This window comes from Daphnia pulicaria, chromosome 1 (assembly GCF_021234035.1).
Source record: "Daphnia pulicaria isolate SC F1-1A chromosome 1, SC_F0-13Bv2, whole genome shotgun sequence".
NCBI classification, from domain to species: Eukaryota; Metazoa; Arthropoda; class Branchiopoda; order Diplostraca; family Daphniidae; genus Daphnia; species Daphnia pulicaria.
The window spans coordinates 8,118,995-8,145,812 of NC_060913.1; the positions used below are offsets into that span (position 1 = coordinate 8,118,995).

General features: G+C 38.7%; 4 protein-coding genes and 2 long non-coding RNA genes across 8 annotated transcripts in view; 2 read left to right on the forward strand and 4 right to left on the reverse strand.

The window, feature by feature from the left end:
* LOC124350689 overlaps positions 1–26,818 on the forward strand; it is a 67,497-nt gene that overhangs the window by 31,724 nt on the left and 8,955 nt on the right. The window lies entirely within an intron of this gene.
* LOC124347052 overlaps positions 1–26,818 on the reverse strand; it is a 67,408-nt gene that overhangs the window by 19,540 nt on the left and 21,050 nt on the right. The gene's annotated exons all lie outside the window — the stretch shown is intronic.
* On the reverse strand, positions 4,437–5,575 carry LOC124349791 (RING-box protein 1A-like). 2 transcript variants are annotated; one of them, XM_046800649.1, is made up of 5 exons: positions 5,423–5,575; positions 5,050–5,151; positions 4,958–4,985; positions 4,772–4,893; positions 4,437–4,684 (listed from the first exon to the last, which is right to left on the reverse strand). In XM_046800649.1, exons 2-5 carry the CDS (start codon positions 5,149–5,151, stop codon positions 4,586–4,588), a joined length of 351 nt encoding a protein of 116 aa, XP_046656605.1. In that variant the 5' UTR covers positions 5,423–5,575; the 3' UTR covers positions 4,437–4,585. The 2 variants fall into 2 exon arrangements, with proteins under 2 accessions (XP_046656605.1, XP_046656597.1); XM_046800641.1 differs by having other exon boundaries at positions 5,353–5,572.
* Positions 4,530–26,118, reverse strand: LOC124345355 (cullin-2-like). Of its 2 annotated transcripts, XM_046798297.1 has the most exons (9): positions 25,918–26,118; positions 25,526–25,861; positions 25,338–25,459; positions 25,034–25,274; positions 24,724–24,973; positions 23,524–24,663; positions 23,224–23,452; positions 12,099–12,103; positions 4,530–4,651 (listed from the first exon to the last, which is right to left on the reverse strand). In XM_046798297.1, exons 2-7 carry the CDS (start codon positions 25,840–25,842, stop codon positions 23,258–23,260), a joined length of 2,265 nt encoding a protein of 754 aa, XP_046654253.1. In that variant the 5' UTR covers positions 25,843–25,861; positions 25,918–26,118; the 3' UTR covers positions 4,530–4,651; positions 12,099–12,103; positions 23,224–23,257. The 2 variants fall into 2 exon arrangements, with proteins under 2 accessions (XP_046654253.1, XP_046654252.1); XM_046798296.1 differs by lacking the exons at positions 4,530–4,651; positions 12,099–12,103 and having other exon boundaries at positions 22,988–23,452.
* Positions 6,725–9,006, reverse strand: LOC124349586. The gene is made up of 3 exons (XM_046800322.1): positions 8,372–9,006; positions 7,862–8,250; positions 6,725–7,577 (listed from the first exon to the last, which is right to left on the reverse strand). Exons 1-3 carry the CDS (start codon positions 8,372–8,374, stop codon positions 7,529–7,531), a joined length of 441 nt encoding a protein of 146 aa, XP_046656278.1. The 5' UTR covers positions 8,375–9,006; the 3' UTR covers positions 6,725–7,528.
* Positions 21,414–22,671, forward strand: LOC124351130. The gene is made up of 3 exons (XR_006921394.1): positions 21,414–21,481; positions 21,655–22,022; positions 22,087–22,671. It is a non-coding gene; the product is annotated as an uncharacterized LOC124351130 (long non-coding RNA).

The following is a 26,818-nucleotide window of genomic DNA, read 5'->3' on the forward strand; positions in this document are numbered from 1 at the left end:
ATTAGATTTTAAGGAGTGAAATTTAGCAAATCATATCAACACTTGCAGCTTGCACCCCGTTGACGAACTGAGTTAAAGATATAGGACACGACTAATAAATCCCAACGAGTTTTTGACAATATTGTTTTCGACGATATCCATATCAAATGAACACAATTGGAACTTGTCAAGTAAAATACAAATGCAAGAAAGTCACATGCGTTTTAAGGAATATTTTTAGTTTTGTATCGAAACCCACTTGACTTTTCCAAATGTTGCTCGGAGTCGGGAGTCCACACGACAGACGACTAACAAACTCGACAACAGTTTTGGGGGAAGAATGTTCAAATCGTTTTCGGGCGATGATGGAACAATCGAACATTCCAATGGAGGCAGGATTTTCTCTACACTTGATTTCCGCACTTTCCTCCTATTAAAAGGTGTCAATATCTTTCCTAGTCGTTGCTTCCATGAATTGATGGCGTTAACGCCAGGGGATAATTTGAGTGATCCTTCGGACGAGTGGCGATGGATTCGAAGGGGTTCACTAGTGATTTTGGAAATGAAAGCGACACGAATTAACAAGACAATACAAATCAAAATCCTGTGATTGCACTTAATATTCATCACGTAAGATTCTGTTGCTTTCCGTTAAACCTGAAATTGAATAAACCACGTTATGCAATCGGCTCAACTGTTCGTGTCGGTAGCAGAGGGATGACTATCGTGAGATCCTCATGTTTGTGCCTATACATAGACGAGTGCTGGTTTCAGCGCGTTAATAAGATGCCTTATACGCCTGCAAGCTATGCTTAATGTCTAACGTATGGTCCTATTTCAGGATAGTTTACATTTATAACAATTTAAAATTCTAAAACTGAACGAGTAAAATGCTACTGCTTGCTTCTAGTTTATTACCAACTGAAATAGTTTACCACTCGCTAAAAAAAATAAGGAGTGGGAAACCCGAGTAGTGAGAACAGCACATTTCTTGTTTCTTCATTACGTAATGATGATGGCTTTGTCTATATACTCTACCGTAATTGCAGGGGACTGGGGGAATTAACAAAGTATTACCCACTTTAACAATTTTTTTTCATGCCCTATTTTCTTTGAAAGAATTTCTAAATATCACGTGACTAACAAAATTAACCTCGACATTTTTTGAACGATTCAGAGAAAATAACCGGGGGGAAAACCAGTGTAAGAATTAAAATATGGAAAAACCAGTCATCGTAACATTGTTATCTGCCACTATTTCGCAACGAGAAAAATCTTCTTTGTTGCATTTGTTATGCATCCGTCATCATGTGAAATTTTTACGAGAAATGAATGAGACCACTTAACTTGATTGATGCCGTCAGGCAGAGTGCTGGCAATTCAGTTGCTCGTTTCTCCAATGTAAGTCTGTTCAAGTCGTTCAGAGTCGTAAAGTTCCAAAAATAGACCTAAAAGCATAAACAAATTCAATTCAATTATTTCACAAAATGCGTGGTACGGTAACAAATGAATTCGCTTTATACACGTACCTCCTCGTACAATAGTTCCGTCGCTTTTTAAAAACTGATAGGCGACGTTGGCAACGAAATGTGTCTGGTAGAAGATCATCTTGTCTAAGAAATGAAAAAAGGTACTACATGAATTTATTGATAAATCGTCAAGTGAAAGAATACTTCAAAACATCTTTTCCGAATGCCAAAGGAACATAAAGCCTGAACCACTGATTAAATAACCAAGAACAAAAAAAAAAAAACTAAACCTAACAACAATTCATTACCGTTTAAAATAGAAAAACAGACAGTAAAGGTGCTAAACAATTAACCAAAGCTGTCCATGAATGCGACGGTGTTCCTTGGTTCCTAATACCGTCCGGATTACCCATGAACCGTCCAGACTCGTCTTGGCTCTGCCCCACAGAACCCGGATCCGACTCTTATCTCCCGCCTCTCACCTGTTTTGAAGTGCAATGCAGAACTGGATAGAGACATCCATCTCCATGTTTCCAAGGGCTGGTGCAAATCCAATCCGCAAAGGATCAGGCAGTTTGCTATCATTCGCCGCCAAGGTATCTATTAGTCGGCGCAGCAACAGCTTCAGTTAAATAAAACAGAAATTGAAATTCAAAAATCATTAAAATAAATCACGGATATCATGGATAAAATATTAAAAAATAACAAAAACTTACAAATTAATTGTGTTCGCATTTTCTCAATGTCGGGCAAATCAAACCGTCAACACAAAAACATCTGCTTCTTAAGAATGGTCAAAAGTTGGGCGGATGGCATCACGCTCCTTTAGCACAGGGAGCGTTGCTCACGATTTTTCTCAATTTGCTGAAATTTCGAAATTTTCCTAATCAATTGAAAATAAAGTTACAAATGATAGCTTATACTTAAGCGGATAAAATGCGATAAAATGTTATGACAACAAGTAAGCACATGAACACGTCAAAGATAAATCAATAAAATTAGACAAGCAAAGAAAGAGCAATTAATAGTTAAACTTGTTTACCTTTTCACATCAGTATGAGTCGAGAAAACCCCCTTTCTTGTTTAGCCTAATTATATTTTGAACTCTAATAATGCAAGGAAACTATTAGGACACTAGAAAGGGTAGATTTCAAGCATTCTTCCATCCTCCTATTACAAACCGACCAAATTTCCCAAACAAATCTTAGTGGGTTCGAACCTGCTTGACATTAGAAGCTTGACGTTGTAAGTTACTAGCATACTACCATACAAAATGAATAGCATAAAACATTCTTAAATACCTACAACCCTTTTAGTGCTATGATCGACTGCCGGAGACAGTTCAAACTGAATGTGCGACCCCGTTGTAATGTTTTAGGGCGCCTAGTGCATGAAAGTTCCCGTGTTTATTCATCCTCACACTATCCCATATATTTTCCCCATCTCTGTATGTACAAAGTAATCATGCATGCACTAAGTCAAAACAGGTACTTAAGTCAAAAAATGTAACTCTTACTCATACTCAACCATCTACTACCACAACTGCGCTGTACAATAAAAACAAACAAATAAACTTGAAATAACCAGTTCCGGGGAAGCCTGATCGATTACCTATCGTAAGACGTGGGACAATCTTGTACGTCGTTTTACGGCGAACCATAAATAACACCCAAACATTTTGGTTTCTTATCTATAAAAAAAATAGTTTAAATAATTATGACGGAAAGGTTGGCGACTTGGCGAGGGGGTAAAATTACGTGAATTACCTCAGTCAATCAAACTTTATCTAGTAGGGGATAGAACCACCGTTACTTGCACCAATGACGATGGCTTCACCGGCTTCGTTCAGCTGGGCCAACACGCAGATTGTCTGTCGCTGGACGTCGGAAATGCGATAAGTAGCATTTGCACCAACCAATTTTCGTGAAATAGTTTCGAAAAGTTCCCGGTTGTAGGTCAATTTGTCCAATCGCATTGACTGGGGGGTGAACTATAACTACTCTGATGAAGATTTGATCTCCTGTAAAACTGAACACAATTGAACGAATGGAAGTCACAAATAGTTTCAATATAATTTACCTGATGGGATATCTGGTGACGATTCCGGCCACAAAACTGTGTCGGAAAAGACGGAAAACAAGCAAAGTAGCCCCTCGTTGACTTTCAGATTCTTATCTCCATTATTATCCGCCGATTCGTTGTTATTTCTTTGACGATTTCTACCTGCGGAACTATTCGCATTTGGTGTTTTTCTTTGGGGAACTAGAAATCTAGAATGGAAACATAATTAATTAGGATAACCACAACACGTTCTTACTTGTATACTTTCACCACAAAGTGCTATCTATACCGATAAGTCGATAATACCGAATGGGTCGTGTCCTGACAGCAAATGAAATTATTGCTCGTTGGGCTATTATTTCGCTCCCGCTAGTTAACCTTGTGCACAGGCCGATGCGCACAATCGGGTTTCCACAGTTACCATTACTAAAATCATTTTAGAAATGGTTTTAGTAATGGTAATTAGTAATTAATTAGTATTCATTCAAGTCGATTCACATTTCAAATCGAAGTTAATTTTTAGAATAGGTGTATGTAAATTTGTAAAAAAGTGGAGGAGTTGTGGCTGGAGGTGGGACAATAGATGCAATTCCAACATTACTTAATTAATTAATAGCAAATTGAGTTATTATGATTGTTAAGGCTTATGAACTTACTCTATTTCTCTATCTACAATTTCTCTATTTACTCTATTTCTTGGGCGGTGGGGCAGCAAACGAGGTTTTTCCTCAACAGCCGAAAGGAAAGAAACAGATTAAGAATAAGAAATGAACTCGCGCACCGACTTTAGCTAGAAAAATATCATTCATGCGAAATCTAAGACAACAAAGTTCGAAAACATTTCTGCACCATTCTTTTCGAAAAATATTCAACCTAGTTTCACGATAATTACAATATTACGTCGATTAATTTCTAGTTTCAAAATAGTTGAAGGGCAGGGCACATTTATTTTTGAAATTTTGAGTCACGAAAATTCAGCAAATTTCGAGTTTTAAGATTCCGAAAGAGTTAAAAACAACGAAATATGAAACGCGCTGATAAAATAGAATTCCACAAAAAACAAAAGGACGGGGCACTTAATGTCCATATTTTGTTAATTCCCATTCGGTATTATCCAGTGGGCATACATGATGAGTCGTCAGCCAGCGAGAAATACAATGGTAGTGGTAGGCATGCTGAAATATTTGTAAATCAAAAGAATTTTTTGAATATACTTTTTATCCTTATAGAACTGAAAGGAATAAAAATCAATATTCGCTTACATTGCAGGCACCCCAGGCAACTATGCATTGTTCACCAGTAGCTGAAGCCTGATTGGCTTGACATTCAATGCAGAGTTCCATAATGTGATTACGACAGATAGCACAGTTTTCGACTTTAATATCTAAGAATAGAGAGACTGTAGAAATCAGCAATCATAACAAGTTTGTGACAGTATTTTAATTTACCCCAACTCCACGTGGCAACTCCACTCCACTAAAAAGTTTATCAAACAATTTATCAGTCAAGTTATCAATAACATCACAGATAAAGATGTTACCTTCCTAACTTCAATACGTTTCTCCTCACCCTTCACATTGGACGATGAAGGCTTTTCTTCTTCTTTCTCTTCAACATCCATTACGGGAGTATCATCAGCCATCTAATGAAAAACCATTGATTAGTTTAACTAGTATGTCTTCAAATTATAGGGATCAAATTAATCTTAGATTTCTCTTAAGTTAAGAGCAAGTTAGTTCAAGAAACTATCAATTAACACATAAGTGATTGATCACTTTCCCCACAGACTAAGATTACCTAAGATCCCCTCTTAGTCTGTGCTTTCCCCAACACCATACCTTACCTGAACCGAAATTTTAACTAGCCTTTCCTTCTGTTTTAAAAGCAATCCAGAAATCCTTGAATACAACTACCTTTTAATGTATTAGATAATCACACGGAAATTTAAGTGTTATTGTTATGTTATAAATATGAGGGTTAACAACTTTCAAATAACAACTTTTAATGAGCAGCACTTTTTACGTTCGTTATTCGTTTTCTGATTTGAGTTTTCTCTTCCAAGTACAGCGTTGCAAGCTCGATGCAACGCTGAGATCAATTAAGAAAATACAAACATTATTTATGCTTATTTAGTGAATAAAAAGAGATAAGTTTATACTTATTTAGTGAATAAAAAGAGATAAGTTTATAATAATAATTATTATTAATTTATTATAGATATTAGTATTTTACCCCATCATTCAGATTAGGATGCTGTTTAGTAATTAACAACTTTGTCAGAGACTGACAAAGATATCTGTCTAGTATTGATCATACGTTTGCTGGGATTCACGAGTTGCTGGACAGCATCAGCGACTTGGATTATAGCGAATTTGACAGGAGCAGCAGCGACACTGGGAATGATTTACCGGACATCAATAAGGGCTCGGTTGGTGACGACTTGATTGTTAAAATGTTCTGGGTTTGATGTTTTTTGACATATCGGTTTGACGGATTGTGGAAAAAAAACACTTTAAAATGATCTTGGACCAGCCTATTCCTTCCTTCCGACGATCTTCCGGCCCTCTCTGATGGACTAGCTACGACTGAAGGTGACGGTGAAGATGTATAACGTCGGCTGGGTCTTTCTAAATGGCGGAAGCGGAAAAATGGAGGAATTTAAAAACCGGAAAACTTTTTTGGGTTTCGCATTTCCCGGTAGCCCCTGGAAGTTATTTCGCTGGATCGTGTTTCCAGTTTCCACGTCATCCGGCGGAAGAAAAAAAAACTGTTTGAGCAAAGGGAATTAACACCCGAAATGCGAACTTGTCAGCAATGGCAAGTCCCACCTTGATCATAGATCCTTCAGACGTGGCGCGTTGTGAGTAGAGAGTACAACCTACGGATTGTATGGTGTGGCAGCCAGCGGGTTAACTAAGTGTATGTATGGGTATGTGACTTTAAAATGTGGTGAGGTGGGACAACAATTCCTGTTAATGTGTTTGTACATTGTGTCTTAAATTATCCAACAGGAATATTTGACATGTTAGAAATTAGTTTTCAATATAGTTCTAAGATGAGTTCAAAATGAAGTTTGTGCTTTAAAAAATTCTTAAGTAGATCGATTGAATCAACAAGTAAAATAGACGAGATTCAAAACAAATTCAGAAAACGTCGCAATGTTTTACGGGTACTTGGAAAGAAGGTGTTAAGAAGTTGTAAGAGATGATTAAAAATTCTCGCATTAAAAATTTTATTTTTCCGGTTGGCTCATTTAAAATTAACAATCGATTTCAATTGACAATAATTATTAAGATGTCACAATTTCTGAACATGAAACGACATTTTAAATCACACATTAAAGGCCTCCTCGTAGTAGGCAGGAAGCGTAGGTTGTGGTGTAATATGCAAGTGCCTTAATATTGCAGTAATTCGGGGAAGAGTAATGCTTCGGTGTAGTAGGTCGGAGAAGCGGAAGCAGTGGTTTCATAGTCGAGTGCCGTGTAATTAACAGAGCTTCAGTGTAGTAGCCTGGAGCAGCGTAGATCATGGTGTAGTAGTTAGGATCAACGTAGTAAGATGGAGCAGCCGCTGCGCAGTAAGTAGGTGATGGGTAGTACTTGACCGGATCAGTTGCGAGTATGTAGCTAGGGGAAGGGTAGTATTTTGGGGCATCGGTGTAGTAGCTGGTAGCAGAGAATACTTGGAAGCCTTGGTGTAGTAAGCTTGGGCAGCATACGTAGTTGTGTAGTACTCCGGTGATGTGTTTGTGTAGTGCTTGGGATGCTCTGTGTACTAGTGTGCCTCGGTGATGTAATAAACTGGAGCCTCGGTCTAGTAGCTGGGAGAGGAGTAACGTTAGGTGGCCTCGAGGTAGTAAGTTGGAGCAGCGTAGGTTGTAGAGTAGTCGAATAGTCGTCCAATGCCTTGGTGTAGTAACTGCCTAACTGGTTGTCACCCATGTTGTCTTGTGATTAGGCGACGGCGCTGCGATTTCGCATCCAGCATCCTCAGGAGACATCGGTACACCAATGGTCGACTCAGTCATCAACGATACAACACTCCACAGCAGCACGACACCACAGCCAACTATTAAAAAATATAACGGGAACATAAATATCGAATTGTAACTAGCATATTACTATTTAAAAAAAGTTGAACCGACACAAAACTCCGTTTAAAACAAACGAATAATTTACCTATAATTAAGAATTAGAGAATACAGTGGCCGACCCGCTAAAAACGATAAACCCCCACAGCAACACGACGCCAAAATTGAGTAGCAATAATTAAAAATTATCATTTGAGTTATAAATGATTATTTGACTAACTGTATAAATAAAGAATATATATGTAAAACACGGCATATTTACCCATGATTGCAATCAGGCCTTGATGGAAATAGTGACTTGATGATGTAGGACTTCGGAGCTTCAGTGTAGTAGTGAGGGGCAGCCTTAGTTGTCGTGTAATAATCAGGGGCGTTGCTGGTGGTGAAGTGCACAGGAGCCTCAGTTGAATAGTAGCATGAAGCAGAGTAATACTTTGGTTCCTCGGTGTAGAAAACTGGGGCAGCGAAAGTGAATGTGTAATATTCCGTCTTTCGGTGTAGTACTTGGGGGCTTCGGTTAAGTAAATGGTCGTAGCGTTGTGGCTGGTAGAGACTCAGCTCAAAGACCCTATCATCAGAGGACCATCGACTGAATCCTGGCACATCACAGGCAGATACAACATCCAGCAGCAGCACGACGCCATAGTTAATTAGACGGAAAACGATTTAAAAAAATTAAATATTATTCAATAATAACTGGCACATTGATCAATAGAAAAAATGTGGAATGAATCACAATTCTATGTTAAAAAGCAAAGCAAAAGTAATTACTCATATTTGCGAATTGGTTTTACGACGAAGGATACAGTTGGTGCAGTTGTTACCGTGTGGGAGATGCTCACTCGACTAATGTCTGTGGCCTTTCCTCTCTCGTTTTATACGACTTTTTCTCACCCTTTCTCAAGCCTTGCGGAAATTCTACCTACTTGATAATGATGTAACACATTTCTTTCTCACCCAACCTCCGTCGCATGACAGTTTTACGTATTTTTCGCTGTGACCTTCAACCAAATTCATAGGAAATAATATTGATCGCTTATTTTCTAATCTCCTATTTGTTGTTCAAAAGTTGATAAAAATTGTGTTTCCACAACCGTTATGATCTACGACAACTGAACTCTACAACAGTAATTGAAAATGATTTATAAACACCTAAATCAATGTTACATGTTGAAACTTTGAATGTAACAAGAAATATATGAATTTAAAAAGTGAATTTAAGAGTGACTTTTGTGACTTGACTTGTGACTTACTCCACTATCAATTTAAAAATAAAAAAATAGAATAAAGAAGACTACGTATGGCATTTGGTGTGCAGTACCAGGTAACACATTCTTAGCTATTAGGCGTCACTTTTACAAGTCACCACTCGTTTTCAAGTGTCGATGCCGTAAGTAAAAAATTAAATTGGCACTTACCTACTATTAAATAAAATGGGAAATCTTGATGATGTTGGCCTGTCAACAACCGCATGCCGATTGATGACGTTCCACTGTCGATAGCTTCAGAGGAAAAGGGCGCGCACGTGCTAGGGGTCGGTCCAATTGGTAGTCTCTGTTAAACGAATGAAAATTTTATCAATTAACGTGTGCGAAACATCCAAAAGGGCAAAATAAACGAAGACACCGTATGTTAACAAAAAGGGGTGAATGGTAAAAACAATTCAAATTGTCTCAGAGCCTTTTTTTTTCTTTTGTTTTGGCAGTTTTGTGTTAAAACTAAACAAAAGAAATGAAATCTTGACGTATCAGGAATAAGTTAGATAACGAAATCATTTAATGGAAAGATTTGGTCACTTGTCAAATACACCATTCCTAGTAGAGACGACCAATGAGGTGGCGGCTGCAATTAAAAACTCGTTACAAAAAAAGAAAAAAAAAAAAGAAATGACCTTATTTTCTCTTCTTCCCAAATTTTGAAAGGCCTTTCTAGAACTTGAACGGCGAATAGATCCCACTCCTCTTGGCCACAAAATCCTTTTCTCGAGAAAAATGGATAACGAGAATTTCGTGTAAGCGATTGCAGTTGCGAAAGAAAAAAGGCCAGTTGTTCGCAGTGACCCGTAGGCAGCAGATAGAATTCTACTCGCTCCAATTTTGTTTCTGTGTTGTTTCAATTGTAAGCAAGGCGATAAGATGGAATCAAGCCCTGGGTTCAGCATTCCTTCTATTGGCACTCCACTTTATCAACCGGAAGAAGACCAGCAGTTTTTAATGAGTAACGGTTCCGTTCCAACAACCCAACAACAGCAAAATGCTTTCGTTCCACCCCACCAACAAATCAGCACTGGGTCACAAAACGTTTACAGTTTGCAAGGATTAGCACATGTTACCCCCACATGTTACAACCTCCTTCTACTTCGGTAATCAATTTTACACTACGAGTCGACCACTTAACATATTAAACAGTATTGATCAGGTTCTACAACAAGCGTTAATGTCACCTGCTCCAAATCGAAGATCAAGTGCAGTTAATGCAGGTTCGCCCAGTCACAAGGAACCCCGGAAGGTGGAATGTTCTGTTCCAGAACAATCGCTCCGGCGACACCCTACACACCAGCGTCTGCTTGTTCCGGAATTGTTCCTACGTTACAGTAAAGCAAAACCATTTCCTGAATAAGGAAAAGTTAACTAAACAAGATTTTTAAGGAATATTGTTTCTACCGTCAATCTGGGATGCAAGTTGGACCTGAAACAAATTGCATTGCACGCACGCAATGCAGAGTACAACCCCAAACGATTCGCGGCCGTGATTATGCGAATCCGTGAGCCTAGGACGACAGCTCTCATCTTCAGTTCCGGGAAAATGGTGTGCACGGGAGCAAAATCTAAAGAAGAATCAAGATTAGCATCTAGAAAATACGCTAGAATCATCCAAAAACTTAACTTTCCCGTACTAAGAAAAAGACCCACCCACGTAAATAACAGAATCATATATGAACTAATTTGTTTTTTAATTATTGCAGGCAAAATTTACGGAATTCAAAATTCAAAATATAGTTGGCAGCTGTGACGTCAAGTTTCCTATTCGTCTAGAAGCCATCAGTTTAGCTCATGGGGATAGATTTTGCAGGTGTGACAGATTATTAACAATCTTGGGTTGAAAAAGACTAATGCAATAAACCATCCAATTCTTATTTTAACAGTTACGAAGCCGAAATCTTCCCAGGTCTCATTTACAAAATGAAACAACCTAAACTCGTGTTGCTGATCTTCTGTTCAGGAAAAATCGTTCTTACTGGTAAGTTAACGAAGCAATCGTTTTTTGTTAAAAAATTAAATACAAAATTCGCTTCTACTAGGCGCCAAAGTTCGCCAAGACATCTACGATGGATTTACCAACATTTACCCAATCTTAAGGAATTTTAAGAAGACATAACATCTGTGGAAAAGAAACTGAACGTACTTGGGTTTTATTAAGTTTCTGCAATGTTGATTTCATTCCCGTTTCCGTGCAGTAGGGTAATCCTAGTATAATGTCGCATTCGCATTTCGTTGTTCCTTTCTAGAAAACAAAAATGCAGACATTAGGAATAATTTAATTGTTTAAATTCTGTACTCAATCTTGATCCAATGTTTTAAAACAGCCGGAAACCGGAAATGTGAAATACAACAATTATTGAATGGTGAGTGCGAAAGGAATAATTATTCAATTTTGGTTAAGTGACGATAAAAATAGTCGACAAAAGATTTTTTTATGCTATCGCATATTTATAGTAGCGTATTTATGAGCAGCTGTGGGCTATGCATTAGGTGCACAAGCTGACTACTCTCATTAATCCTTCCCAACGGCCGTTCTGAATGAGTTGGGCTTGTAGCCTGCATGTACCTAACTTCCGCTCTGCGCTGCTTTGCAAATATGCCCTTATTTTTAAAAATTATTTAAAAAATTATTAAAAAAAGGGAACTAACTTCTCGCCTCAGGTCTACGGACCAAAATAGGAGCATGGGCTTGGCCCCTGGGGGTAAGTTACCGGTTGCGCTCAACCATGATTGATCGGTACATGCAAATAGACATCAAGTCTTAAATCTTTATCGAGATTGAATAGGGATGAATTTAAATGTTAAATTTTACGAAATCCGTTAGATGACCAGACTAATGACTAGTTTCTATGTTTCTACAATTAGCTAAAGCAATTAAATTTGTAAATGGATTTTACCTGATGGATGTGAATGATCGCAAAAAAAAAAACTATATTCAATCAAAGAAATATTAGAAAATTACCTTTAATTTGGTCACGTCGGCACGGTTTTAACAACGTGTCGTGTCTAGAGGGAATGGAGATCAATTAGAAAAATTGCGGATATTTTTGTGATAATGTCAACATTGTCTTAAAATAACGTGGGTTAAACTTTCAAACGGATTCTCACTTAGCGTGCCATCTCCAAAGTGATGCAAACTCCAAAGGATGAGTCGTCGCCATCATCTGCCGCCAGGGTATCAATCTCTATCGGACGATAATCCGGTATTCCATCCACTTCATTAATAATTAAATCCAATCAAACTTAAATCAAACAATTGAACAATGAACGTTGAGCGGAAAATTAACTACTTAAATTTACAGAAGGATTCCCCTGGATGCCTTTCCTCATGTGGTCTAGCCGGCCAAAAACAATTAGAGGCTAGTTCATAGACGTTGAATTAATCCCGTCCCCACCTGTTTAAAAGGCTCAAATCTGCATAATATTAGTACCGAGAGTCAGGGGTCTGTAGATTCACTTGGAGATTCGGGAGGATAATCTCAAGTAATCACAGTCTGCTCACTGTGTTGGTTTGGTACAAGCAGTTGAAATATACGGTAACTTGTGTTTCGTCTCATGGACTCGGCGGTGGGACCTTCAGGTTTGCTTGCAAACTTGTTGTAAAATCCGACAGACTCAAGCGAAAGTGACAGTCCTTGAGAACAGTGACAACACCCATCCCTGATGGCAAGGGGAAAATCCACCGAAACCCATTCGGTAATCCGGAAGGATTCGGGTATGTCTTCAGAAATCGCCCTACATAAGCCAAATGTAGAACGTTATTGACATCACATAATGCAAACTCCACCTGGGTGGAGCATATTTATTTTTCGAAATAATAAATAATAAATTGAAAAATTAGCATGTCGTAATACAGCCTTTTCTTATTAACTATAGGCTACATAATTACTTACAGCCTTACAGGTTCGGAATTCGGATCAGCGTTAGTCAACAGTAAATAATGGAAATTTCATAAGAAATATTGGGTGGTACATTTTTATAATTTCCCACAACTGATCCTGACAGAACGACGAAACTTGTCAACTTTGCGGCAATAATAATTTAAATGGAGTAGCTTTAACTGAGTCCTAGTTTGCCTTCCGTTTTTTTAATCTTGTCGCCATAGATTACTGATCTCAAGAACCGTAGAGGATCAAGATTCAAGATTTGTTTCCTGATAATGCCAATAGAGGCAGCTACTTCGAAAGAGCAATGGTAGGGAGTTCTTAAATAAAGAGGATTCATCACTGTTTCGTTAAGAACCTATAGGTTGCCATGCGCTCCATATTTAAGTGAGCATTACTACATGACTTTCACGACGCTTGATTGTAAGAAACGGTGAAATAAATAACACTGCTGCAGGGTTCTACCCTATAAACGCATTGCGAGTAACGCCCAATTGATACGGTTAATTATTATCCCTGCAGTTAAACAGGAAGAAATAAAGTAGCCGCAAGCGATATTGTCCCTTCCTTACTTCAAATCTTTCAACCTCGGCGATTAAATTTCTTTCTAGGTTTGTTACAAGAAAACTTGAACGAAAAGAATAACCTAAGGCATTTTTGAATAAACTTTTCGAATTCACATGTAAGGTACATCACGGACACGTTGACGTACCTCACATAAATAACTTTGCTGCATCGGGTGAATGCACAAATAACTGAGTGTTATTTTAAGTTACCAGCAACGTGGATAAAAAGTTAAGAAATAGTCGTCTGAATAACAATTTCAGTCGTAGAACGGCAAAAAACTGAGCATGAATCGTTATCTTCTTCACTGTACACGCCCATTAACTGTCTTCTTAGCAATTAGGAGTCGTCTAGAACCGCTGACGCTGCTACTTTCTCAAATAAATCTGACTAAAGCTAATGAACGGCAAAACGACTGCAAGGTATTTGAGTATGCCTAGTGGCTTCAACCACAGTTATCCTCGTGTTAATGGGCGATCAAACCTTGATTCTGAATAAAATTATTATAGACTCGGTAAAAATCGGGGAGAATCCACAACACAGTTATACAAAAGAATTCTTAATTAAAAGAGAAAAGTATAAGGCAATATTATCGCACGAAAATTTTAAACCAAAGAGAAACATATGTTCACTAACCTCGGAGAATACAGAATAGATGCTCAAATATGACATGAATTTGTTTTGCCAAATTTAAACCGATGAAGACACTGCCAAGCCTAGTTGCATAGCTACAGGGAAGTCAAGCAGTGTTTAGTATCCTCATTTCATCTGTAAAAAAAAAAAAAAAAACTAGATTAATTCTTTCACATGGCTAAATCCTACCTGCACAAGAAAATGCAAAGAAATGTGCTTAATGAAATAAAACTAAATAAAATAACCAGACCACAATCAAAGTAACATACAAACAACCTGCAGACTTTCTGGATCCTTCCGCAGTATCTGCAAAGCTTCTTGAAATAAAAGAAACAAACCAAATAATTAGCAAACATCAATGATGTAAACTTTCTTTCACAAGAATTTTTTTTACTCTACAACCATGCTACAACCATTCGACTGAACTCCAAGACTGGTTATCACTAATCAAATATGCACTTTGCACACACACGTACACAGTAACAATGACAAACTGACGACGTACAATACTAATCACAGTTCATTTTTAACTTACAATAACACCTTCGACAGAATCAAATTTGATTTCAAGTCTAGAGTCGACGAGTCGCAGACTCGCAGCTAACCATCAGTTAACACTTAACACCTAACAGCTGACTGAGATGATAAAGGAAGATGAAACGGCGGCCATCTTGAATTATTCCGTCCCCATAGTCCCGCAATTTAGGACACCCTTCCTTCGACAGTATTACGCCAATATTTGTTTTCTTTTGTTTGGAAAAAGGATACACCTGATTCTGCGAATAAGGATCGAACACTAAAGTAAAAAATAAACCAATTTAATAAAAATAAATACATGTTGCAAAATAGAGAATAACGTGGAAACTACAGAGTAACTGACACTTTATTACACAAATTTTTTACATCCAATCAGACAAATGTTTATTCGTTAGATGAAACCAAAATCAAAACACCTACTGACGTAATAACAAATCAAAATAAAGGTCGGCATTGACCAGTTGCTTCGTTAAAACGAGTCGAAGGTCCACATTTCGCCGCTCGACGGTCACCAACACACGAGCCCGAGGCCGTCAAGAAAGTGCCAGCTGGGCAAGAAACTAACGGACGCACCGGAGGACGTGTCCCTCCAGAACCGGAACCAGACCTGAATCCATAAAAAATGTAAATGAAACAGAATAATCCTAATTAACTTTAAGAAGATGTAATTGACTTACACTAACGGATTGGCGCATTTGAAATTATTGCCTGGTCGCGTTCCAGTGCGACAAGGATGAAGGAGTGAATCAGGTAAGGAACTGGGCAATTGAAGAATTCCAGCATTGTCTTGTCTCTCGATTGGTTCCATTAAATACCTTTTTTGCAATAAACTGATGCTGATTAAATACTCGATCCAATCAATCCGCTCACTGATGTAATCCTGTGAAAACAATTCCCTTTTTTCTGCAGCATCGACCAGTTCGTTTTGTTGAGATGGAGAAGATTCGGGAGAGAAAGGATCGACTACGCACTGCAATTTTCGTTTGAATATGTCGTAACCCAACAGTTGAGTGGATGAGCAAGGTCCGCGAGAACCCAAAGCGAAACAAGTTCCTTTCTCATCCGGAACTAATTGCTGGAATTGTCCATCATCGCCTCCATTAATCGGCTGACATTCAAGTGGTTCGCAATTCAGTCGACCGTCCTCAGTTATAACCAACACTTGGCGATTTGGGCAGGAACCTAAAAATCAATGTGTATTGTAATTAAGGCAAACTGGATTCATATTGAATTAGAAATTACCTCGAGAGAATAATGAAACGCAGTCGTCTTTGGTGCTGTCAGGAAACGGATATTGTCCGATGGGACAATCGCATATCGGATCTCCATAGGCCGTGTAATAAAGACGTCGACCTCCTTGACATTCAAGTGGATCGTTGACGTCATGGCAGAGGCCAGTCCGGCCAACGAGAACTCTTTCTTCCTCACAGAGACGCAGAGTGCATCCACCCTGAAATCAAGTGACAAAAAATTCATTTCAACTTTGAACAAATATTAGAAATCCACAACTTACCTGTAATGAAATGGGGTTGACTGTAACCCAATGAGTTTGATTACAAGGTCCTCTGCTGAAAATTGGATGAATACTGCCGTAAGGGAATCGAATGGAACTGTCACCACTTCCGTCATCCGGAAAACTTAATCTGACAACTGGAATCGGTAAATTATTTGCGGGGGTTTGATTTGAGTTTTGTGCCGATTGTTGATTATTATTATTATCGTTGTTGTTTTGTTGGTTGTCATTGGCGACCACCACAGCTGCCACTGCAATTCCGGCTGCTACACCTCCACCAACTCCAACGGCGATTGCGGCAACTCTTCCAGCCGCCACTACATTGGACGAGGCGACGCTGCAATCGATTAGCAACTTTTCGCAATCTTTGGTATTGACAGCCAAAATTGAATAAGTGCCAGAATCCAGTGTGCCTCGACCCATTAAATATCTGCTGGCCTCGTAAACGGAAGTTCGAGTACAGTAACTGTAACAATTAATAATTGAATCAGACGAATTAAATTTATCTGTTTAAATTCATAATCTGTGTCTGTGTTGCATACTTGCATCAGAGTTATTAGGGAAATTAATTGGGCATTTCATCTGTCCCAGTCACCAAGATCTTTTCACTGGTGAAACCTGTTCACAAAGAGTAGAAACTAGAAAGTAAATGTAAAAATCGCTTTGTAAAATGTAATTGTTGCGCAATTCACCCCCCCCCCCCAAGCGGCCATATTACACACTATAACGATCGGCGCGAATTGACTAGAGACTAGACGAATGTTGAATCGAAATGATAATCAAATAAAATGGTATTACTTTGCCTTGAATGAAACAACTGATTAACATTCGAATAATTAAAACGCAATCATTGCAAAAAAATTCAAGTTAATTGGTTGACACAATTTCGAGATACAGTTGAAATTGTAGGAGAATGTCGACTTGCAAACAAAGATTTGCCCTTCTTTTCACATATAAGGGATCGCCACTGCTTATGATCCCGTCGTGTATCTTCTGAATCCTTCTAGATACAATTACTGTGATTATAACAGATAATAACCTGCAAGCAGCATGGAATCTTGTGCGAATGTTGAAATGATGTCGAGAATAAGAACTTATGCGGAATGCGAGGCATTTTTTGAAGCTGTAACCAGAGGCTCCAGGGAGGATTTGATTGAAACACTCAACACCCACGGTACGGCAGTGACTACCGAATTGTCAAGATCGTACAATGAACACGGACAGACCCCTCTTCAGGTGGCCATCCAGGGAGGAAATTTGGACATGGTGAAATTCTTGGTCGGCAAACTGGACGTTCCCATCGGGCAAATTGGACGGATGATTTTGAATGGTGTCACATACCTGGACGTTCCAGCGCTGTACGCGGCTATCGTTTGCGGAGAATTAGACATTTCCACCTATCTCCTTTCCATTGAAGTGCGAGCCGGTCAGCAAACCACCCAAATGATCATCGAGTCCATCGTCTCCAGTCCCAACGGCCGACAAGAGAAGATCAACATTCTGGAACTGATGGGCGCAATCAATTTTTACTTTTACGAAACGCATCCAGCCCCGCAAAACGGTCTCATGTACTGGAGGGCAGCCCCGCATCTTCGCCAATCGACGGTCCATGATGAAGCGGATGTTATGCCAAACGAGTTTGCAGTCACGATAGAACAACTGGAGCATCTGTCTAGGCTCGAGCTCTTCACCCAAGCAGTTTTGGTCAGCCAGCGAGTCCTGGACAAGGTCCATCCTGGTCCTCATATCTTCAACCTCGCCTTCTTGTGCCATTGGGCATCGATTTGTTCCTTCCGCCAAGGGCAGAGCGGCCGCGCCATACACATGTTGATGTACGTTCTACAACAATCACAAGCACTTGAACACTGGAAGGGATTCAAGACGAGTCGAATCATCAACTGGGCCCTTGACATCATTGAGACGAGCCTCATCAATCTACAAGAAAGGCCGGGACAAGAGGAGTTTTCGTTTGCCAGTTTCATGGCAATGTTCAATTTCACCAGTCACTACATGTCCTATCTGCAAGGGAATCGCCAACTACGCAATATTGACCGGAGCACTCTGCTCGGTCTGGCAAGTGTCTTAGTGCAATTGATTTTTTGGTCCAGTGAGCTGATGCCGCAATGGAGTGATGGGGATCGCACAGAGTTCAAGCGAAGTTTTCATGAATTCTTACTGAAAGATCAGAGATGGGGAAACGCCAATCACAATTTCCTACAAACGCTTTGCCATCTGAAGAGTATTGAGCATACGTTCGCTGCAATTCACCAACAAATGGACAGCGAGAGTGACGAATGTCTGTCACGCGGCGATAAAGAAATCGGAGATGACATGTCTGAGGACGAAAGTGACGTAGTGAAGTTTGAACTCATCAGAGATTATCGTGAAGAAGACAATGAGGTTAGTGAACCGGACGAAGAATGGACGCTGTCCATCATCCAGATGATCCTTAGACTCGGAGCCGATCCTAACGCAGCTGACCTCAACGGAGCGACTCCCCTCCACTTACTGGCCATGAATCGTGGCAATCTCGCTCAGTCTAATCTGCTGATAGAATACGGCGCCGAAATATACCAATCGGACGTGAGCGGCTCGACACCCTTGATGCTGTTTCAGGAATGGCAAAACCAACTTGCCAGTCAGGGCGATCCCGATCCAAACCTCCAATTCCTCATCGGCTGCGCTTTACCACTGCCTCTGAGCTGCTTGGCTACTCGAGACCTACAGCACTAAAGTGTCATTCCATTTGACGATGATGCAGACGACGGTTCCGCCCACTCTGCAAGCCATTCTTCATCGACATTAATCAGAACATTCCATATGGAAATTAAAATGTCAGTGTTTAGTTTTACTTTTGATTGATTTGACACTGTTCTGTCAGTTGCTTTCAATAAATTTCATTTAAAAAAAATACATTGTTTCGCTTATTCATTAGTTTGATTGTTTACCAAGTACCTCACCTAAACGGTGAAAGTCAGCAAAATTTGAGAAATTTACAGCTAATATAGATACCCATTGCCGATTTGGAGTTCTATTTATTTAAATGTCTTTTGATTAATATAGATGCGCACTGCTGGAAGCGACAGAAAAATGAACCGGCTGCAGCGGGAGATTTGTTCACTTGATTGTTTATTCGACGAATTAGTCTAAAACAGTAGGCCTATACCATCCTATTTTTCAAGCGCTATAACAAATCAGTTTTTGTTTTGAACTGGCTTCCATCCATCGATATAAAATAAAACTTTTTGGCGGAGGCATTCGTTTATCAAAACAATGTGCTACTGAGTATAAACGTTCTGGGTTTGATGTTTTTTTGACATCGGTTTGACTGATTGTGGAAAAACACTTAATGATCTTGGAGCCAGCCTATTCCTTCCAACGGCGATCTTCCGGCACTCTCTGGTGGACTAGAAGGTGACGGAGAAGATGTATAACGTCTGCTCGGGGTTTCTAAATGGCGGAAGCGGATGGAGGAATTTAAAACTGGAAAACTTTTTTTGGGTTTCGCATTTTTCGGTAGCCCCGGGAGGTTAATATTTGGCTGGAATCGCTAACCTACTTCGTGTTTCCAGTTTCCACGTCATCCGGCCGGCGGAAGAAAAAAAAACTGTTCGAGTAAAGGGAATTAACACCCGAAATGTGAAATCGACATAGCATCAACACTTTGATTTACTTTAAATAAATTTAAACGCAAAAGAGCAAAATAAATTTCTTTATGTGAATTACAATACAACGAAATTCAACAATATTGATACATACATGTCGCATATGTCAATTTAAGTATTTAAGAAATTTTCAATTAAAACGTAGAAACATGAATATCATAATTGATAACGGTGGTTTAATGGTCAGCAACACAGGCTGCCATACCAGGGGACTAAGGTTCGAATCTCGGACCAGGCACACATCGAGTTTGTTAGCCATAAGCCACCGTAACCTATTAACACAAGTGATTGATTCTGTTGTTGAGCGCAATAGAGGGCATGCCTAACGGTGAGGCCATGGGACGATACCTGCTAGTACTGCTAGCACTCCGATGTTCCATGGCTGAAGCATATTATTCAATATTATATATTTAGTATGCTAAAGATTTAGTTGGTTGATCAGCAAAGCTCCTTGGGTCGATCTTTGGGCTCGTCTAGGTTTCTAAGACCGCGTCCATCGGGCCAACGGATCTAATCGTTAGGACTTCACGTTCTTCGTGGTTGAAGTTTTTTTTTTTTTAAATATAATGTTACAAATAATTATAAAACAATTAACAATCATTTAGAATCATGATACAACCGTAAAACGTAGTTGAACTCGGTTGAACTACTCAGCAAAGCGCTTAAACGCGCAAATCGCTTTTTATTTAAACTAATTCCCTCGACTATATATAGCAAACATGGTTGTGCATTGGATAAGAATATAACCGCTTCGACAAATCAAAACCTAACCAACGTTGAAATCTATACAGTCGTCAGTTAAAATATTTGTTTAAAAAAATGGGTGATAATAAATCGCTATACTCGGAATATTTGCGGGTAAGCCTTAATCTACGCTATTGCGACGCAAATGAGCAAAACCTTATACGCAGAGTAAAACCTTCAGTTGGCCGCAAGAAATTATTCATCGCCTGAATAAAATGGACTACGGAGTAATAATAAAAGAATAAAATTTACTGAAATTATAACCAAGTCTGAATTGCATATTGCCAACTGGAAAACTCTCGTTTGCGACCTACGCGGTTACTACCTTACGAGTAATGCCAGCAGTTGGCTTCAACCCCTTTCAGCTTTATTAATCGCCCCAGTAATGAAAAACACCAAACTAAAATTTTTTCTACGTCCCTTTTGCTGACTTTAAACCCAGAAAAGGGCAGCGAATACCTTTTTTTTCCTCGATGCCACTCTGCCCTCTCTTACATCACTAAAGAAGGGGTGGAGAGATTTAAAAAACCAGTAAAAAGAACCCATAACATTCCAAGGACGAATCTAAATGAAAATCAATTAAGTATTAGCAGGTGTGAAAATCAAATTAAGAGGGAATGGCTGATACTGGCATTTGTGGTTTTGGTTTTAGTTTACCAAGTTTATTCCTTACATATTTTCTGGTAGAAGATGCCGATCATTTCCATGTTCTATATTGGTATAAATTCACCTTGGGTACCAATCAAAACCAGTAAACGGACGATAAATTCACCTGAAAGTAAATGAAAAGCAGAAAAAGAAATTTGTGAATGATGAAATTTTCAAAACCACACCCACAAGAAATAAAAAAAATTTCAAAACCCCATCCGCGTTCACGATTAATTGTTTGATTTAATTAAATGAATGGAAATATGGAATACTATTAAAAGTTTTAAACCCTGTGGGCGAATGTTGGCAACGTCTTATCTTTTGAAGATGGCACGATACGTGACTCAATCGGACGGTAATATTCCATATTTAATATAGTGGAAATTTGGCAGACTGTCTTTGGACTTTGTTCACTCCACATCTTTCTTAAAGGTAAGTTTTCTGTTTGTGTCTGTTAGTCCTAGTTCTGAGTATTTAATTTTGAAGTGCTAAAGTAGCTAACGTTTTACTTAACTATGTATATACTTATGGTAATTTTATAATTTCTAGCTATTCATATTCTTTAGATGTAAGTACATGTTTAAATCTTGTTGTTTTACTTGCAGATTATTATCCAGTTGTTTCCGCACTTCGAAATCTTCTTCTGGATCAGGACGTCAGCGCCACTTTTACGACGAGGTCCAGCTGGAGCTACTGGAAGCAGAGTTCGCCAGGGATTCGTTCCCCAATGGAGAATATCGTCGCCGCATTGCCCAGTTGATTGGCGTCTCTGAGAAATCAATTATGGTATGTCATTTTCATCTAATTCAATTACCTGAAATTAATTTCTCTTCTTGATTGTATCAGTGGTGGTTTCAGAATCGCCGTCGACGAGCCCGCCAACTTGGATCTTCAAGAACCGCAACTTCAACTCGAGTAACAAATCACCAACATCGTCCATCATCGTCTTACGTTTCTCGTCAACGTCAACAAGGTCTATTGGATTAAAAAGAATTATGGGATTGATTTAACTTACGTCTATTGTTTTTAATTTGCAGATACTTTTGCAGAAAATTTGCAGATACAACGACTCCGCTCAAGTCCTTCCAACTCCTGGATTCTATTCTCATCCACCGGCAGTTCCAGCCCCCGTGGAACCAATCAACTACTCGACGTCCGGATCATCATCGTCGTCTCCACTTCAATCCGAATGGCTTCCTTCCAGCTGTCCACAAGACGTCGTTAGTCCCCAGTCCAACTTCAATAACTCGGATGGAACGCATCAGCAAACAAGACTATTCCTTCTACTACTGGAACAACTGGGAATACTCTCCTCCTTTCTATCCAACTTCTTTGACAAATTCGACTTTTTACTCCAACACTGTTTCTGATCCGTATTCTTCGTCTTACAGTTATTATTAATTATTCACCTGAAATAACAAATCCGTATTATTATCAGTCGTGTACGTAAATTTGTTAATTGACACATGATTGACAATAGAATAAATCACGATAAATATCTTAAAAAGCTTTTACCTTTTTTTTAATAAAAGTTGGTGAATCAGACGTTTCCTATTCGATGGCTAATAGATAGTGCCGTGCACAGAGCACGAATGAATGCCAAGGAGTTATCGGTTTTTCTATGTTTTTCATCAAATTTACTTAACAGATAATGTATACTGTACATTCCCGATCGATCAAAATACGCGAGCAATTTTTGTTACTATTTATTCCAAGAAAAGATTCGTTGCAATATTTAATCGAATAGTTCATTTTTCAAGCGGCCTCGGCAAAATAAAAAAAAAGTCTACCGTCTCGAGAATGGACCGACATCAAAATTAATACTAAGCGATGCAAATTTCCCTTTTTAAAAAATTTCTATTAAAATTAAGCCCTCCCCACTCGCCCCCCGTGATAAACTAAAATTATTTAAACTGTTGAGAACACTTTGCCAACATCTCAATTTGGTATGCCATGTATTTCTAATGCTGCACTTTAAACGACGTTCGAATTGTGCATGGAAATTATCTAAGTGCACACAGCAGGATAAAAACGAAGAACAAATGTCATTTAGAATCAGAAATCCATGTACAATACGAGAAATACCCAAAAGGCCCAACAATCCTAAGTCCTTACCATCTCGACGCTGCTTTCTTTTCAACAATTTCAAAGGTTTAACGCCAAAGTATTACAGCATGATATTGCGAACTAACATTGCGATTGCGTTTTTTACGCCACATAGCTATATTCAGCCGTTGGATTTTCGGTCCGCTTCAGGTACTCCTTTTCAATCAGTGTCTCAATGCACTTTTTTATCAATTTAATGCGAGGATCGAAACGGGTTTTGGCCAGACTCGACACCTCCTGAATTAAGAGGGTGTGTTCAAGAGTCTTTCTAGCTTTCATTATTCGAACGATTGTAGCCTGGGGAAACACAATAAAAAGAAAAGTCAGATCTCTAATGCATTACGCTAAAATATTCATAAATTTCTTACCTGAAGGTATAGATTCCTGTCTAAGTTTACGGAAGAATGGGTCGTCTCGGTTTCTTGGACAGCCTGCTCCTTCTTGGCAGTGTTTTTGATACGAAACTTGGTTCGTTTGTTGCTATAATCCAAATTGAGGGAAATGACCGTAGAAGCTTGGAAAACTTTGACAGTGTCACCAGTTACTGCCAAAAGTTTTGCGTTAACCAATGACTGAACGGTCTTTTGGAATTGATCCGAGTTAAGCTTCGTGGCTTCCATGAGTTCTCCACAAGTCAAGGAGTCGGTCTTTTGAAACTCAAGAAGCATGGCCATTTGGAAGGTCCCCATGGTGATGAAGTAATACTTTTCTTTCAATTTCAATTTCAGCTCTCCGCAACTCAAGTGATGTAGCCATGTAAGCTTCCGGCCGTCAAACTGTAGACGATAGAAATTTTCAAATTCCTGGACCGATTTTTCCAACTCTTGGGGTACGGCGAAATCGGTAGGGCAGACTTGTCTAGGCCACGCACCGGTTTTCAAGACGTTGATTGAGAAATTGAGACCTAATTCAATCCGATCTTTGTTCAGCAGATTAAACTTGTTGTTCAGGTCTGATGAAACGGACATGTCCGTTAACATCTGATGAAGTTTGTTGGTAAACTCAAATCCGCATGCCATTTTCAATCGGCTGATCATTTCCTGTTCAGCGTCCATACTTTGACTCTGTTGTTGAATTAGTCGAGTTCCCAAAAGCAGTGAGTAAAAAGTTTGAAAAACATCCTTGTCGTCGATGTACTTGAATACAGTAATGCACTGTGTTAACTTATCGTCAGTTTCGGTGTCACAAAAGCCTTTTGTTGACTTTTTCAAGAGTGTGTCAGAGTATCTGGCTAGTTTTTCTGGATGAGACTTGGAATGTTGTCCAGTAATGATGAGGTTATGTTTGACGACTGCAGTACAGGCATTATCTAGAGCGCTGCTAAATAGCTGATCATTACTGAAAACAGTGTTGGTGATCTCTTTGTACTTGGAGTGGAATCTATGCATGCCCTCTACGAACTGGTGAAATTTGTTGTCTCCTGACAGGTTAGCCACTGTTCGCAATCCTTCTTGTGTGATGTGTTCCTGGAAGTGCGAGACTAGAACAGTCAAACCTCCCGGAATCGACTAAACAAATTTTCGAAAACATTAAAATTTATGCTACAAGGCATTAAGATTAGCTCTCACCTTCAATAGCTCGTACGCATTTCGAAGATCTTGATGTTGTTTTAATTCAAGAAACATTGGGCATTCGTTATGGATAGCCGCCGAGTTATCTCCTACCATTCTTTTTTCGAATTCACTTCGAACTTTACTGTGGGAACTTGGTAGGTCCAGGAATTTCTTACTACGCAAATCTTCTTCGTCCCGACGTTGCAAAGCTTTTTCCATGTACAAGGAAATTTTGCATTCCTGTAACAAGCGACTAGCTTCTTGCCTAAATTTGACAAACAACTATAATATGCAACTTTTTACCTTTAATAAATTTTTTTTTTACCCGTAATATTCTCCGGTTGCTTCCAGAAATGGCCTTTCAAAAACGGTTTCATAAAGTACCATCTTGTTGTGTTCCTTGTTCTCTGTAACTGTTACCAATGACTGAATCACACCATGAATTGTTGAAGACTTTTCATTGCACAAAGATTGTCCAGTTCGGTCACAATGTATGCCTCCCAATAGTAATCTCAGCAAGTTGGATTTCAATGGCTCAATCATACACTTCTTCCAAAAATCCAAACCTAGTAAGCAAGTTTTGATATAACGATTCAATACACCAAAATATTACAGATAGTGATTTATACCTAATGCACCAATTTCTTTCATTAGTTTAGGTAATTTAAAATCACCCCCCTCTGAATGAAGCCTTAGGAGGTCTTCATCAGTTACTCTTGGTTGTTTTTTTATGTGTTCTGTGTTCAAGTGTCTGCATTTCAATAAAAAGCATGTATTTAGTACTTGTTTCATTTGAGAACAGAAATGAATTACTTACGTGAACAGATAGTCCAAATTGTACATTCCTCGTCTATATTGCTTCCAAAGTTTGTAATACACAGTCAGAAGGTGTTCTTCACTGGTGCCGTTCACTTGGATGAAAAGAGAAGTAACATGAGCCTCTAAAAACATTTTAATTTCTATGTATAATCTTTCAGCAAAAGTTGGTTTGGCCTTGCACAGGGAAACCACATCACTGATTCCACTATTCCATGCAGTACGAGGAACAGTTCCCAGAGTAACAAGACCTTCAACTGTTTTTTTTAAAACATCCCAAGTTTCGCCAAAGTCCACAGGTTTTTGTTGAAGAGACATTTGTGCAGTAAGTCCTAAACTACAGATAATATTGATATTGTCAAATATCAATGAAAAGACCTTATTTACTTTTACTTGTTCTTCACTCGAGAATCACGAGAGTGACGAGACCTTAAGCAATGTATAGGCACAGACTAAGATTATAAAGACGACTATCTCCTATACAGCCAGTGAGGATCATGCTCGTGGCTCCCGCTGCGGCGCTGCGATCGACTTGGAGGAGACTTTTCTGTGAATTTTCCTTTATCCCTACTGATTGGAGTCTTCACACACCTTAATTTTAAAAATTGACTTTTTGTGCTACATTTTTACTTTTTACTTTGTTATTTTGTTCGTGATTTCTTGATCCCGTAATGAAAATGTAAAAAAGATTGGTTTATGTATTTGTGCCGTAATAAATTGGTTTTATAGACACCCTTTCTCGCTTATTTTGTGACGAATTATAATGAATCGTGAAACGCTGGATTCTTGTGTCGTTTGGAATTCAAGATAATTTAGGCGCGATGTGTGAATTATGATATTTATGTTGTACGAATCAAGTAACAAAACCCAGAAATATTATGTTATTCATTAAATTAATCAATATGTTACAAATTTTATCATTAAATTGACTTTATTTATTTTGACTTTTTTTACATATCGCATATGTGATCAACTTTTATCACAACATTGTATCGTAAAAATGAAATAATTTTAAAGCGGAACAAATTTGGCAAGTCTCATAAAATGAGATACTGATAACGGATGCACTCAATATTACTATTAGTTGCTAAGTTGATCTATCTACCTTAAATTGAATTATTTACATTCACCATTCAATAAAAAAAATATCAAAGACAAATATAAGAAAACAAAAGCAAAATTGTGAATTTTACCTTTCTGTGTGTTGTGGCCACAGCGAAGTGCCGATTGCGGTTGTTTTATAGGTTGATATCCAACCGCAGAAATATCCAATAAAATTCAGAAAGGTTTCCTT

Excerpts from the sequence above, each read along its gene's own strand:
- LOC124345355 (XM_046798297.1), bottom strand. The coding sequence starts at position 25,842 with ATGTCTCTTCAACAAAAACCTGTGGACTTTGGCGAAACTTGGGATGTT. Across the intron at positions 25,460-25,525 it reads AATTTGGACTATCTGTTCAC|ACACTTGAACACAGAACACA; the intron begins GTAAGTAATTCA and ends ATTGAAATGCAG. Across the intron at positions 24,664-24,723 it reads ATGCGTACGAGCTATTGAAG|TCGATTCCGGGAGGTTTGAC; the intron begins GTGAGAGCTAAT and ends AAATTTGTTTAG.
- LOC124349791 (XM_046800649.1), bottom strand. The coding sequence starts at position 5,151 with ATGGCTGATGATACTCCCGTAATGGATGTTGAAGAGAAAGAAGAAGAA. Across the intron at positions 4,986-5,049 it reads AACGTATTGAAGTTAGGAAG|TGGAGTGGAGTTGCCACGTG; the intron begins GTAACATCTTTA and ends TAAACTTTTTAG. Across the intron at positions 4,894-4,957 it reads AGTTGCCACGTGGAGTTGGG|ATATTAAAGTCGAAAACTGT; the intron begins GTAAATTAAAAT and ends CTCTATTCTTAG.
- LOC124349586 (XM_046800322.1), bottom strand. Across the intron at positions 7,578-7,861 it reads AGGCCTGATTGCAATCATGG|TTGGCTGTGGTGTCGTGCTG; the intron begins GTAAATATGCCG and ends ATTTTTTAATAG.